At 41.0% G+C, this 13,333-nt stretch overlaps 1 protein-coding gene across 2 annotated transcripts in view; it reads right to left on the bottom strand.

Annotated features, from left to right (window-relative positions):
- plxna1a (plexin A1a) overlaps positions 1 to 13,333 on the bottom strand; it is a 320,685-nt gene that overhangs the window by 76,640 nt on the left and 230,712 nt on the right. For both annotated transcript variants that reach the window (XM_034086873.1, XM_034086874.1), the window contains exon 12: positions 9,308 to 9,531. In XM_034086873.1, coding sequence (XP_033942764.1) covers positions 9,308 to 9,531 — 224 coding nt within the window. The remainder of the gene's footprint in view (positions 1 to 9,307; positions 9,532 to 13,333) is intronic.

Below are 13,333 nucleotides of genomic sequence, written 5' to 3'. Positions count from 1 at the left end.
CAGTGTTAATGAAGAAAAATCACACTCTCGGCTTTTGAACAAACTAAAAAAGTGAGATAAAGAGAGGGTGGGAAAGAAATAACAGAATCAAACAAGCACCGACCTAAGGCATCATCTAAGGGCTTTAATTGAAAGTTATTACGCCGGCTTGGCTTCAGCGGCGAGGCTGTGGCAGTGTAACGCTCAGCCGCGCCGCCGAAAAGCGTAATGTGATTTATCTGGGCAGATTATAGCGCGTAACGCGAACAGGTGTGGTGTGACAAAACAAATATGGTGACTGATGGACGGAGGATGTCGCACACACACACACACACACACACACACACACACTTCAGTGCAGACACAGACACCTAATCCCTAACAAGCATCACGAGGTAATTATGTTTAGTCTGTCCATTGCCCTGTTCTCCTGCACTGCTTGGCTGAGCAGACACGAGTGTGGAAATGCAAACTCGAGACCTGCCAGTATGGAGGCATGGTGCTATTATTATACCAAGGAGGGTACCACACAACACACCTTGACAAGCGTTGAATAGTTTGGGGAATGAAGGATTTGTCGGAAAAAGAAACCTCTTGATTGCACCTTGCTCCGGGAACTATCACTCTGTTGTTAGCGAATGAGCAGCGCGACTGGAGAACGTGGAGGTTAAATGCCTTGCTCAAAGGTACTTCATCGGTTGTCACAAGAAGAACAGCTAACCAGATGGTCCGGGGTTTGCAATTGCAACCCTTAGTTTCTGCATTGCCAAACATATGGAGTATAATTTTCCACAGAGATACAATTAAAAAGAGACATTAAATCACAACACTGGGATAAGAGGTGGAAATTGGAAAAATGAAAATGATCAAATTAAAGACTTTAACTCAAAGAAATAAACTGAATATGACAACAGGAATTAGAGACCACATTATGCTTTGTTGGGGTATTCACTTTCCTCGAGTCTAGTGTGTTATATATATATATATATATATATGTCTTTGAGCACCTGTAAAAGCGCTAACAAAATAAATCTATTATTATTATTATTATTATTATATATAATAGTTGTGTGTGCATGTAAATGGTCAGTAAAGGCTAAAATCCCAAAGTTCCCTCCAGATGGAGTTTCTCTCCCACACTGTCCCCTCTTCCTGAAATGCCTCCATGGGACTCCTTTCTTTACTTCTGTAAGATAATGACATCACCATGTACACTTGCTCTTTCTGGGCTCTGGTTTCAGACAGAGGGTGAACAGAGGTGCTGCATGAGAAGAATAAAGAGCTTTTTGAACATGAATGCATGGAGACATGTCACAGTGTTGTGTCACTCAGATGTAGAGTCTATCTAAAGTCCTTCTCCCAGTGGTGCTATCACAAGAGACTTTAACAAGCTCATATTTAGCAAACACAATTGTATGCCGTGAAAATTATCTTTACGATGCTAAACTCCCGCCTAGAACCTTAATCTTAAACGAAATACAAATATCAAGTACCAATTATTTCCGTTACATATTTATTTTACCAGTAGGACGAACATATAATACCTTTGGCAGCATCACGCTTTAACGGATACACACAGAAAGACCAACAGGCAACATCAGCCATGTGTCGCCACGAGGAAGAAAGGAATCTAATAATACGTCTGAAACAATGAACATGTTGGGGAAAATAATACTGTACAAATGAACTGCAAAACAACGTAGTAACTGTATTAAACTGAAATAAGAGACCAGGAGGGAAACAGAGAGAGCGGCCTGGCTCAGGGTAATGCTGCCGAATGTTTGGAAGCTGACTCATGTGGGAACCTCAGGCGCCAGCACAGCCTCGGCACTTTGGATCCACTAACACAATAGCTGGTAAACACTGACCAGAGTGAGTGGCCATTAAGCTCCAGGGTACGATATGGACAACAGATGTCAGGGTGTGGAAATGGGGCTTCGGATGGTTTTTGGAAGAATGAAACTATGATAGCACAAAACACAATATCAGCTAGCCACCAAGCCCTGGGATATAAACACTGGCAGAGCCACAGACAGAGGAAGAAGTGTTGGTAGAAGGGATTACCACCATCTTCTGAGGGGGGAAGCATCGGAAAAGGGAGCAATGAAGACTCTGGGAACGTATACTATCACACCATAAACAAAATATTTAACAGGCTGTGGCAACAATGTCATTGTGTATTTTATGCATGTGTTGCATATACTTATTTAGAATGGTTTTGAAAAGACCACATATCATTTAACTGTTTTTTCAAGTCATTCCAATCTCTCTTACAATGACTCAACATTGACCTTTGGTTTATACTAGATATTAAGTATTACACATAAAACGGATTCCTGGGTTAAAGTCCAATCATAATTGTAAGTTACATATTTTAAGACAATACATACAAAAAACGCAATACTTTTACTCAGGAAACTGCTGTATGTGTTACAACTAATGCTGCCAAAGTTATCGCGTTAACGGCGGTAATTCATTTTTTGAATTAATTGCATTAAAATATTTAACGCTCTTTAGTCTGATGCTTTAATTAATTTTAAACAGACAGTTCAACAGAAGGATACCCAAAAAATGTAGTTTCATCATTTAAATATTGAATTGTTCTCTCTTAGTAAGATCCCATTTTCAATAAAATGGTGGTCTTCCCTTGACCTGAAGATGAAGTCCATTTGCCTATCCTTCTGGACAAAAATCTCTCCTCCTTATCTTCTTGTAGTTTCAAAAGTCTATCATAAATCTAAATGATGGATTTATGATTAGAAAATTATAAAAGTAGGGTAGACATGTGGATATTATCCGGCTGAACAAAATGTGCATTTATCTAACAGCTACGTTTCCCACAGATCTTATTTTGAGCTATTTTCTAAAATCCTATGGAGAAATCTCATTGCTTTTTTGTGGAGGGAAGCCATGCGCAGCTTACTTCCTGGTTTTAGGACGCGTCTCTCTCCTCCTCTTCACCTGCTCTTCACACACCACACTTTTCGCGGCACACGTACTTACAGCCAATCAGCTCTGAATTATGTGAGATGACGTATGGTGGGGATGGCAGCACTTTGCCCCTATGGTCATTATTTTTTGCCACACACATTAAATAGGAAAATACTCTGAGCATGCGCAGTGTACTTTTTGCAGTCACCGTTCACTTAGACAGTGAGAGGGAGGGGCAGGATCTGGTTTTGTCCCACATGGCTCTCAAGCAGCTCAATAGGCACACACTGTAGACACTAATTAGAAGAACACAGACTAAAACAGCAATGTACAGACGAATCAGATGATTAAACATGATCTTAAAATATATTTTATATATATTTTAATTTTTATTTTTTTTATTTTGTTGTAATCATTATTTTAATACTTTCTGCTGACACTAGGTGGGGCTGTGCCCACTGCAGGTAACACATAACTGGTACGCAGGTTATGTGCGTAATCTGAAATGCGTACCGTCACTTGTGTCACAAAGCGCATTTGCGTACCGACGTACTTGTGAAGCTTTTCCAGAAGGCGGTTAGATCACCGGACGACAGAGTCGGTCTCCGTGTGCACAGACAGGGCTGCTGTTAACGTCGGTCTGTACAACGGAACTGTGCCAAAACTACGCCAACCGGGAGAGAGACTCCCCCCTCTTCACTGGAGAACTGCGCTAAAACAGCTGATCACAACGTTCACACTCTGTGGTCACGAAGTACTCCACTAGCCCCCCCAGTCGACTTTCCTGAAGTACTCCCCCGTTGATAGAAATCAACACGTAATGAATTAAGACCCCACGGTTTGATGATTGATAGGTGCTCTCTTTCATTTTGACACACAGAAAAATGTTACAATAAACATGTTAAATGGATATATCCGCCTTCTTTCATTTATCTTTCCATTCCCACAACAATATACATAAAGAAATGGCATATTTTGGACATAGTTCGAATGGTGATTAATCATGATTAATTAATTTTTAAGCTGTGATTAATCTGATTAAACATTTTAATCGTTTGACAGCCCTAGTTACAACACAAATCAATGTCGGGTATCTGCAAAATACGTATAACAGTCAGGTTTCATACTTACTCTAGGTAAGTTAAGTTGGTTACAAACTTGCCTAGAAAACATACTTAACTATGTTGTGTAAGAAAAAGAAATGACTTTTACCTAGAAGACCGCTAAAGGTGTATCTGGAGCCTTGTGGCTTGAAGTGAAGTCACTGATTGAGCTGTTCTTTGTGAAGGGTTGGGAAAGAGATTGCGTTGTTGTTGTAGGATTACCTTGAGAAACTTTTGTAAGTTACAGTTTAATAAATGCTCAGAAAAGCAATGGCAAATGTTCTACCTTACTTGCCTTCCTAGTGACAATCTGTCACTGCTTACACCCATATCTGTGAAAAGAAACATGTGGGTGTGATAGCAAGGCATTTTGTCTTCAAACTGCTTCCAGATCAAACCATCAAGCAATGGGATCAAGATGGAACTCTCGACATCCCTTCAAAAACATGTGAGAAAAACTGAGAAGAAAAGTGCTGGGTGCAACCTCGCTAACCAACTGTACGAAGGGCTGCCCACCAACCGCAGGGGCCTTACATGTTTCACAAGAGACTTATAAGCAATAACACTGCCATATTATATTCACAAGCTATGTGTATGAAACATGATCGTTGAAGCCAGACCGCTACACCTCCTAGATATTGGTTGTGTTCTGTGAAATCTCAGAGTGGATTTCCAATAGAAACTCAAAAACTCTTGGAAGTATAAAAGTATGGCACCACATAAGAAGATAAACCAGTGCTCACTGCGTGTGGGCATGCAGGCAGCTGCCACAGTGTGGACATGGGACCTCAAGCAGCTTTGGACGCTGTTGCAGTGATTTGACACAACACTACCACATAGCCATAACCAGCACTCTGTGGGGAATGTAAAGTACAAACGCCCTGAAGCTGGGAACGGACCTCAGGCGGTTCTGGGAGGATAGTGATCCGATACATACAACTCAACTGCATTCAGCCACGGACACGCTTAGGAGGTAACTGCAAAAGGAAAATTGATTTAAGTTCTTCACAAGGAGCCAAACAGATTAAACCGACACATGCTCAGGGACACCTATCGAGGTGTCCCTGAAGGCACCGTTCCCTACACTGCTCCCCGGGCGCCGTTCAAAATGGCAGCACACTGCTCCTAACACAGGATGGGTCAAATGCAGAGAAACAATTTCCCCACGGGGATTAATAAAGTATATGAAATATAAAAAAATAAGAAAATAAAAATGCTTGTGGATGCACCAGCGAAACCTAAAGCTAGGGGAAAAGTAATATTCAGACCAATTCACACATTTGTCTGCGTGCCACATTGAAATCCGTTTTAGCCGTTTTGTTTGTTGGTTTTGATTTTTGCTCTAACAAATCTCGAATGATTTTATTGTATGCATCCTTCTCACCTTATGTATTTGTCAAGCCAAATTAAGGCTTCATTAGCCAGCACATTTGGCATAACTAAAGCCATTACTGTATGTGGAGGACGGCAGTAGAATGTATGTATACATAGAATGCATGTCAATGCGGAGAAGGTTGAGGAAGAAAACGACTAGACTAATCCGATTAATGTTCTTATTCATTACATATGTTTCCCTCCTGTGTTAGGCCACTTGTTTTATAAAGCAGGAGCCCAATGGAGGTAAAGCACTGTGGGGGCGCTCTGTGGTGGCCTTTATATTGCGTTCTTAACCACATCAAATCATCAACATCACACCAGCGGTTTCCTAGTAGTCCTCTAGCCTGCTCACTTATCATGTGCATATGTGCTATCACATGGTTGTGCCGCTGTGGGCTGAGTGGTAACCAATAGAAAGCGAGCCACAGAAGGCCAGACGCTGTGTATGTGGTCAGAAAGTAGTTTGGGGTCTTAACAATGTGGGAGTGCGGAACATTCTATTTAAAAAAGGGCCTTTTTTTTCTTTCCTGGGAACACTGATTCAAACCAACAATGTATAAACATTATGTTCAAATATTCAAAACACATGGGGATACTTCATTGGGATATTTATAGTTTTCTCAAAAGTACATTCGAGGGCTTTGGAGACTAAATGGTTATCAAATGATTATTTTTGATAGGCTTTTTTAAATATGATTGAAGGCTCGCTGTTGCTTTTCATTTGTGGATACCAGTTATACCTATACGAGATGTTAATATGCCAAACACTGACTGTATCCAGGAACAGTAAAACATTATAGTAATGTATACCACAGATACAAATATATCTTAATAGCAATTGGTGGTATACTGTATGTCCAAAACATTATCAGATCTGATGGAGAACTATTATTATCACATCATATTACATAATCAGCAAAGGGGGGTTAAAATAACTGATTTACCTTTTCATTGAATAGTTTTAATTAAGTCAACATAAGTGAATAAAGCATTATAATGGCTGCTCTACCTGAGAAATGAAAACCCCCTGGAAGGTAATGTAGACTAAGCAAGGCAGAATTTACCCATGAATACAAATAATAGAGGCGTCTGCTTTTATATCCAGATGTCTTTCAATGTATTACTCCCGGTCCCACTCTACGTGTACTATTACCTTGATATGAAAACACATTACTCTTGTACCCCCTTCTCCTTCCCTTATGTTCTTACAATAACACAGGCAGAGTCTTGCAAAACACACTGCTTTGTTCCTTTTGTTATCCTCTCACACAATAGGGGAGTCTTTTGTCCAGAACAACTTATAGTAGCAAAGGTTTTAACATAGCATTTTGTCATTGGCATAACCTGCTGTGAGGTCAAGAGTAAGACACTTAAACACTCGTATACCATCAACCAACACTATTAGGAAAAGGTGTGGCATTATATTAATGATTTGACTTAAAAAATGCTAGAATATATTCTTTCTCGCGATATTAAGCTGATATTTGTAAAACATAATTAAGAGTATTTAATGAGACGTGTTGTAATCAATGACAATAGATAAAACCAAGTGGGTACTTTTCTTAAATGACACATACTATATCATTAATCTTCAGAAAAACATTTTTGGACAGTATTATTTAGATATGATAAAGGCTACTTCTTTGAATAATACCCACTGAAAGTCAATACAAAGAAAATGCAGTGTGAAACATCACCAACTAAAAAAGTAAAGCAAAATAACATGAATGGATATCTGAAATTTTTTTTGAAATCAAGCGATAGTGACATACACAGATGCAGCTACCTGAAAGACAGCTTGAAAAAGACGAAGCAAACTTGCGTCTCCAGTGCGTGCCTCTGTCTCTGGAGTACCCGTTTGATGTAACGTTGAGTAATAATACCATTGCTGTGCCAAGGGCAGGCACAAGGTCCTGTTTTAATAGCGGCCCATTAAAATGGAGCAGCTTGTTCAGGACACGTAGGGATTTCGTGACCACGGGGGCTTCGGGAGGGGGAGCTGACGCAACGGCCTATCGAGGTCTACCAGCCTTGGGATCTCCACAGGTGACTTCACCAGTTGACGAGATTATGACGGGGCGCTCAAAGGAGCCTTGCTGCTTCTGTTTTTCAGATGTGAGGACTGGAACATTAAAGAGAGTTTGATTTGAAGAGTCTCTTGGGGTTTTGGCCAAATGGGAATGTTCATTTTTTTTTTCCAATAGTGATACTAGAGAAACACAATCCTAAAGAAGGTTTCAAATATCTACATTGTATAATTGCTTCATATTTGTTTGTAGCTTTGTTGGTTTGTTACAATAATAAAAGTCATTAGCCATAGCAAAGAACACACATTGCAGAGCGGTATGATACATGTTTACCACATAGAATCTAAATTAAATAGTAAGAAAATACACTTGCTTTTGCTTATTCACAAATAGATCTACGCTAAAATAGGAGAACATATGAAATATTTGCAGAATGTGGCATGTCTTTTTGGTTTCAACATTGACCAATCACAACGGAGCTGCTACATAGAGTCACCACTACACTACGTATAACACTCAACACTTCAACTGGTCCAAAACTCAGCCGCCCGTATCATCACCAGAACTCCTTCCATTAATCACATCACTCCGGTTCTCCAGCAGCTCCATTGGCTCCCCGTTAAACACCGCATAGATTTTAAAGTGTTGCTCCTCACCTTCAAGGCCCTTCACACTCTCGCACCTCCATATCTCTCTGAACTCCTTCACAGCTACACTCCCTCTCGTGCCCTCCGATCCTCCTCTGCCTTCCAGCTCACTGTTCCTTCTGCCCGCCGGACCACCATGGGGTCAAGAGCCTTCAGCCACTCTGCCCCCCGTCTCTGGAACTCTCTCCCACAAGACATCCGCAATATGGACTCACTCTCAACCTTCAAATCCAGCCTGAAAACACACCTTTTTAAACTGGCATATTCAATATCTTAATCATTTCTCTAAACTGATTGTTGTTTTTAAGTCTTTGTTTTTAAGTCTTGTATTACTGTGCGATCTTCTTAGTTGCTTGTATTTAATGATGCTCTGTAAGGTGTCCTTGAGAGCTTTGAAAGGCACCCATAAATAAAATGCATTATTATTATTATTGGCTTTCGCTCCATCTCTAAGCGGTTAACCAATAATAAGAGAGTCGTCCAGCTGACCAATCAGAGCAGACTGGGCTCTGGTTTCTGACAGAGGGTGAACATAGGTGCTGCAGCTTAGGGCAGTATGAGACAAATAAAGAGATGTGTGAACATTAAAGCACGTACACATGTCACGGTATAGCACAAAATAAGAATATGAAGATGAAAAGTAGCTCAATATGTCCTCTTGGCCAAAACAACAATTATTAGGCCGATAGGTTTATTGGCAACTTCACTGGCCATAGGTTTTATCATGCTGATATAATATTTGACCCTGGACAGGATGTCATAGCCCATTCTGGTTTCCATCAACTGCTGATGTCGCATCAAACTGCATGTTCCGAGCACTGGCTCATTAAAAGTGCTGCCTGTGTCATGTGATCATATTTACAAAGTGCCACTCTTCTGTGATTTGTCTGAAAGGTAGCCAACACTCTCTCTCCATCTACCCGGCAACCATTCCTCATTAGGCAGACACAGAATCACTAAAAGTGCATAAATACACACACTGGCACAGCCTGTGGAACACACACACACACACACACACACACACACACACACACACACACACACACACCACACACACACACACACACACACACACACACACCACACACACACACACACACACACACACACACACACACACACACACACACACACACACACACACACACACACACACACACACACACACACACACACACACACACACACACACACACACACACCACACACACACACACACACACACACACACACACACACCTACCTTAGTGATCTTGGGGTGGGTGCAGCGGCTGTTCCCAGAGGCGGCATGCATCCACCCTCCGCCTTCAGCCAGCTGCAGAGGGAGGTGGGAGTTTCCTCCGCCGTGACACTCCTGCCTGAGGGAGCACTTCCTGTCCTGGACGCACCAACCGCATTCAAACCTGGGGTCGGCTTTCAGGCACATACCACAGCTGTCCCGCAGCGCTCTGCACTTGTACAGGTGGGCTGCAATGGAGGAAGAAGAAGAAGAAGAGAGACATTAGATATTGGAGATGTGCAAACATTCCTCATGCACTGAAGGAACAGCACATATTCCCAGTGCACACTACCTTGCTAAATTGTCATTTCTTTAATCTGTCATTTCTATGTTTGAATTGGATGATCTTTTTCAACCATACAAAAACAACATATATTGCAATGTATGCTGTACTTGGGGAGGGATCCTCTCCTCATGGTTTTACACCTCGTTAATTGTGTTTTTGTGTTTGTTTTCCTTGTGTGTGCACTGCAAGGACAGAGGGGAGCCGCGGCTACCCTGTAGCTTGCACTCTTTGAGACTTACATGCAATGTTAAGCTGCTATAATTGCACATAATTGATAGGCTACATGTTGACCCGTTTTCCAGATGTTTTAACTTTTGTTTCTTTTTTCTTTGCCAGTCTTAGCCATTATTATAGGAATTGATTTGTTGCGATTTTATAGGCGCCCTATTATGCTCATTTGAAGGTCCTGACACACCAAGCCGATTTGGGCCGTCGATGAGCGTTCTGTCGCACTACTCAGATTGGTGTGTCCCGCACCGTCTTGTCTTTTTCGGCCGAGGCTGTCTGCAAAATACATCACTCTGATTGGCTGTTCAGCTTAGCGAAACACTATTTGCCTGAATGGGAGTGGAGCAGTACAGTAGGCTACTTAAGTAAATGTACTTTGTTACCGTCTTCTCATACTGCCTGCAGCACCTCTGTTCACCCTCTGTCTGAAACCAGAGCCCAGAAAGAGCAAGTGTACATGGTGATGTCATTATCTTACAGCAGTAAAGAAAGGAGTCCCATGGAGGCATGTCAGGAAGGGGGGACAGTGTGGGAGAGAAACTCCATCTGGAGGGAACTTTGGGATTTCAGCCTTTACTGACCATTTACATGCACACAAAACTATTATGTATAATAATAATAGATTTATTTTGTTAGCGCTGTATTTTAATGTTGTAGATGTTCAAGATGGTCATTTTAAATGTTTTAAAAATATATGTTAGTAGTTAAACCAATAATAATGCTAGGGCTGCAACTCTTTATGTACGTAGGCCATTTTTTTTTTTTCTTAACGCTTTGTGATTAGAAGAATAAACACAAATAGCAGGATAGGCATTAAGCACACATATGTGCTTTATCTTGCCCCACTGAAAAGGCACTGCACCAATACTGTTACCATATTATATTATTATAGTTCATCCCTGTGCTGCTTCGCTCGAGCTGTAGCATGTAGCTATTAGTTGTTTGTATATATCACGCACTCTGTCTTCCGGTTACCTCTTTTGAATGACGAATACACACTACCGCCGCCTGCTGGTAAGGAGAGTTATTGCGACTCACGCATGCGCAGTGCGTACGTGCTACTTGGCCGTCGCCTGAAGTCTTTGCCGTGTGTTCCAGTGCGACTTTTTGGCCAAGACGCAGGAGACGTGAGGCGACACAACAGTCGGGTCCGTCTGGACCATAGGTCTGGACGTGTTTGGTGTCAGTTTGGTGTGTCAGGGCTTTTAAGGTTCATTATTGTATTATGTGCTTATGACATGTTTACGTGCTTTAATGTTCTAATACTGCCTTTTCACCCTCTGTCTGAAACCAGAGCCCAGTCTACTCTGATCGGTTAAGTTAAGCTTTAACAAGTCAGCTGTGCCTATGTTTTAACTTTTCAAAGAAAATTATTTTCACTTTATTTTCTACACCAAGCTGGAGTACATTGTTTTGATTGGTGTTGTATATAAACATGTATTAGGGTTGCTCTATTGTGTGTAACCTTACGTATAGTGCTTGAAAAATATTATTCTGGTAAACAGAAAGTTATGTAAGTTGTTCATTTGAATTAAAAGCAAGGCTGGCACGACAAAAAGTAATCAAGGATGTGTGTCTTGAAGCTGAGAGGGGACTGCATAAATGAATGTTAAAACACCTACAGTGAAGAAATATATTACCACTACCAAGCTGTGACGATGAGAAAATATCTGTTGCCATGGATAAGTAGGAGTAAAAAAAGGAACAAGCAACCTAGAGGGATATTAAATTAATTAATTCAACAGGTAATGTCTTCTAACGCCAGCAGGGAATTGATAATCTGTTGTGTCGAAGAAAAATAAAAGCATTCCCTTAACTCTGCAGAGTGGAAAAAGTCATTAAAAGTAATAAATAAATAAATAATTAAAAACCTTAAACACCTGAGACGAGAGGGAGATGAAAGGTGGGCGGGGGAGGGGGGGGAGATACTTTTGAGCTATGCTTGTTAACAAAACAGCAACACAAATAGTTATGAATGTAAAGATGGTGAGGCCCCGCGAGGCCCAGACAATGAGAGGAAACAGAAACTATTTGAGGGGAGAAAAAAGCAATTTATGTGTTTCATAATACTGCTACCAATTTAAATTCCTTCTTACTATGTATGTGTACTTATTGGATTTTATGAACTTGTGCTTATTATTATTTATTAGCTTTATCCTATTTATTGTATTTGTCTTTTTATCTGCACTACCCCTTTTAAAGCGTCTTTGGGTTCAGAAAAGCGCTATATAAAATGTATTTATTATTATTATTAAAGAGGCGCTATTATTCTTTGTGGGTTTTCCCTTCCCTGTAGTGTGTTCTATAGGTTGTTTTTGTGCATTTAAATGGTCTGCAAAGTCTAAAATCCCTGTGATCCCTCCAGAGGGAGTTTCTCTCCCATACACTACTGTGTTTACTTAAGTAACATAGTGACATCATTATGTAGCACTCGTCCTTTTATTGGCTAACACGCTTATCTTATTTTATTGGCTATCACACTGTACGTGATTTACTAAGTGGCAGGTCATCAAGCGGTTGACCAATCACAATAGAGCAGACTGGGCTCTGGTTTCAGCACAGGCAGTATGAGAAAAATAAAGAGCTTTTTGATCATTATAGCATGGAGACATGTCACAGTAGCGGCACAATATACAACTATAAACCTGAAAGTGAGCATAATAGGGCCCCTTTACCGCTGTGGGATTAATACAAATGTTCTGATTCCTACACAATTCAAAAGAGGGAGAGCAAGACAGGAAAGAGTGAGAACGTCAAGGTAAATGGATAGATATTCTAAGGTTTTTTTTCTGATCTGTTAATCTCTATTTTAATGACCTCAGTTGATATAACAAGGCCGACAGTGTGTTTGCAGTCACAGTTAAACAGATTTAAATTGAACTGAAGTGGAAAAACAGCAAGAGAAAGGGTTCTCCTCCTCCTCTGCAGACAGACGGCGGCCGGACTTCAAAGCGAGCTTCTTCCCTATCCATCTGCCCGCCTCGGCCCTCCGCTCGGGCGTAATCTGATTAGCCACGGCTCGGCTTAAAAGTAGCGCGGCGCTAATTAATCTGAACCAAATGAATGATTTAATTAACATTAACATCTCCACTTTACACCAGGGCAAAGCCGGGCCAGCCTCTGCCTCAGACGGATAATACGCTCTTATACGATAATAAGAGAAAAAGACGGGGACGGAGCTGAGAGGGATTAATAGAGGATGGAGAGGAAAAAGGAGGAGAAGGCCTTTATGATATATAATGCAGAGTTTTATAATAGGTATTCTATGAGGCTTTAGCACAATAACTTGAATATATCTATGGGGGGTTGAAAGCATTGTTGATTCAAACAAATTACTCATCCATAACCTCGCCAGCTGTTTCAGGTTATTCTGTCTTTGTCTTGTTATGAGGAGCACACCACTGGCTTACAGTGCTGCATGCCTTCTATGCATGCCACCAAGAAAGTCGAGGAGAGAGGTCTGCTGTGCTTACCCA

The sequence above is a fragment of the Pseudochaenichthys georgianus genome, chromosome 7 (genome assembly GCF_902827115.2).
Source record: "Pseudochaenichthys georgianus chromosome 7, fPseGeo1.2, whole genome shotgun sequence".
Classification (NCBI taxonomy): Eukaryota; Metazoa; Chordata; class Actinopteri; order Perciformes; family Channichthyidae; genus Pseudochaenichthys; species Pseudochaenichthys georgianus.
The sequence above is the reverse complement of the archived record's forward strand: the minus strand, read 5'-3'. Positions and strand labels throughout refer to the sequence as shown.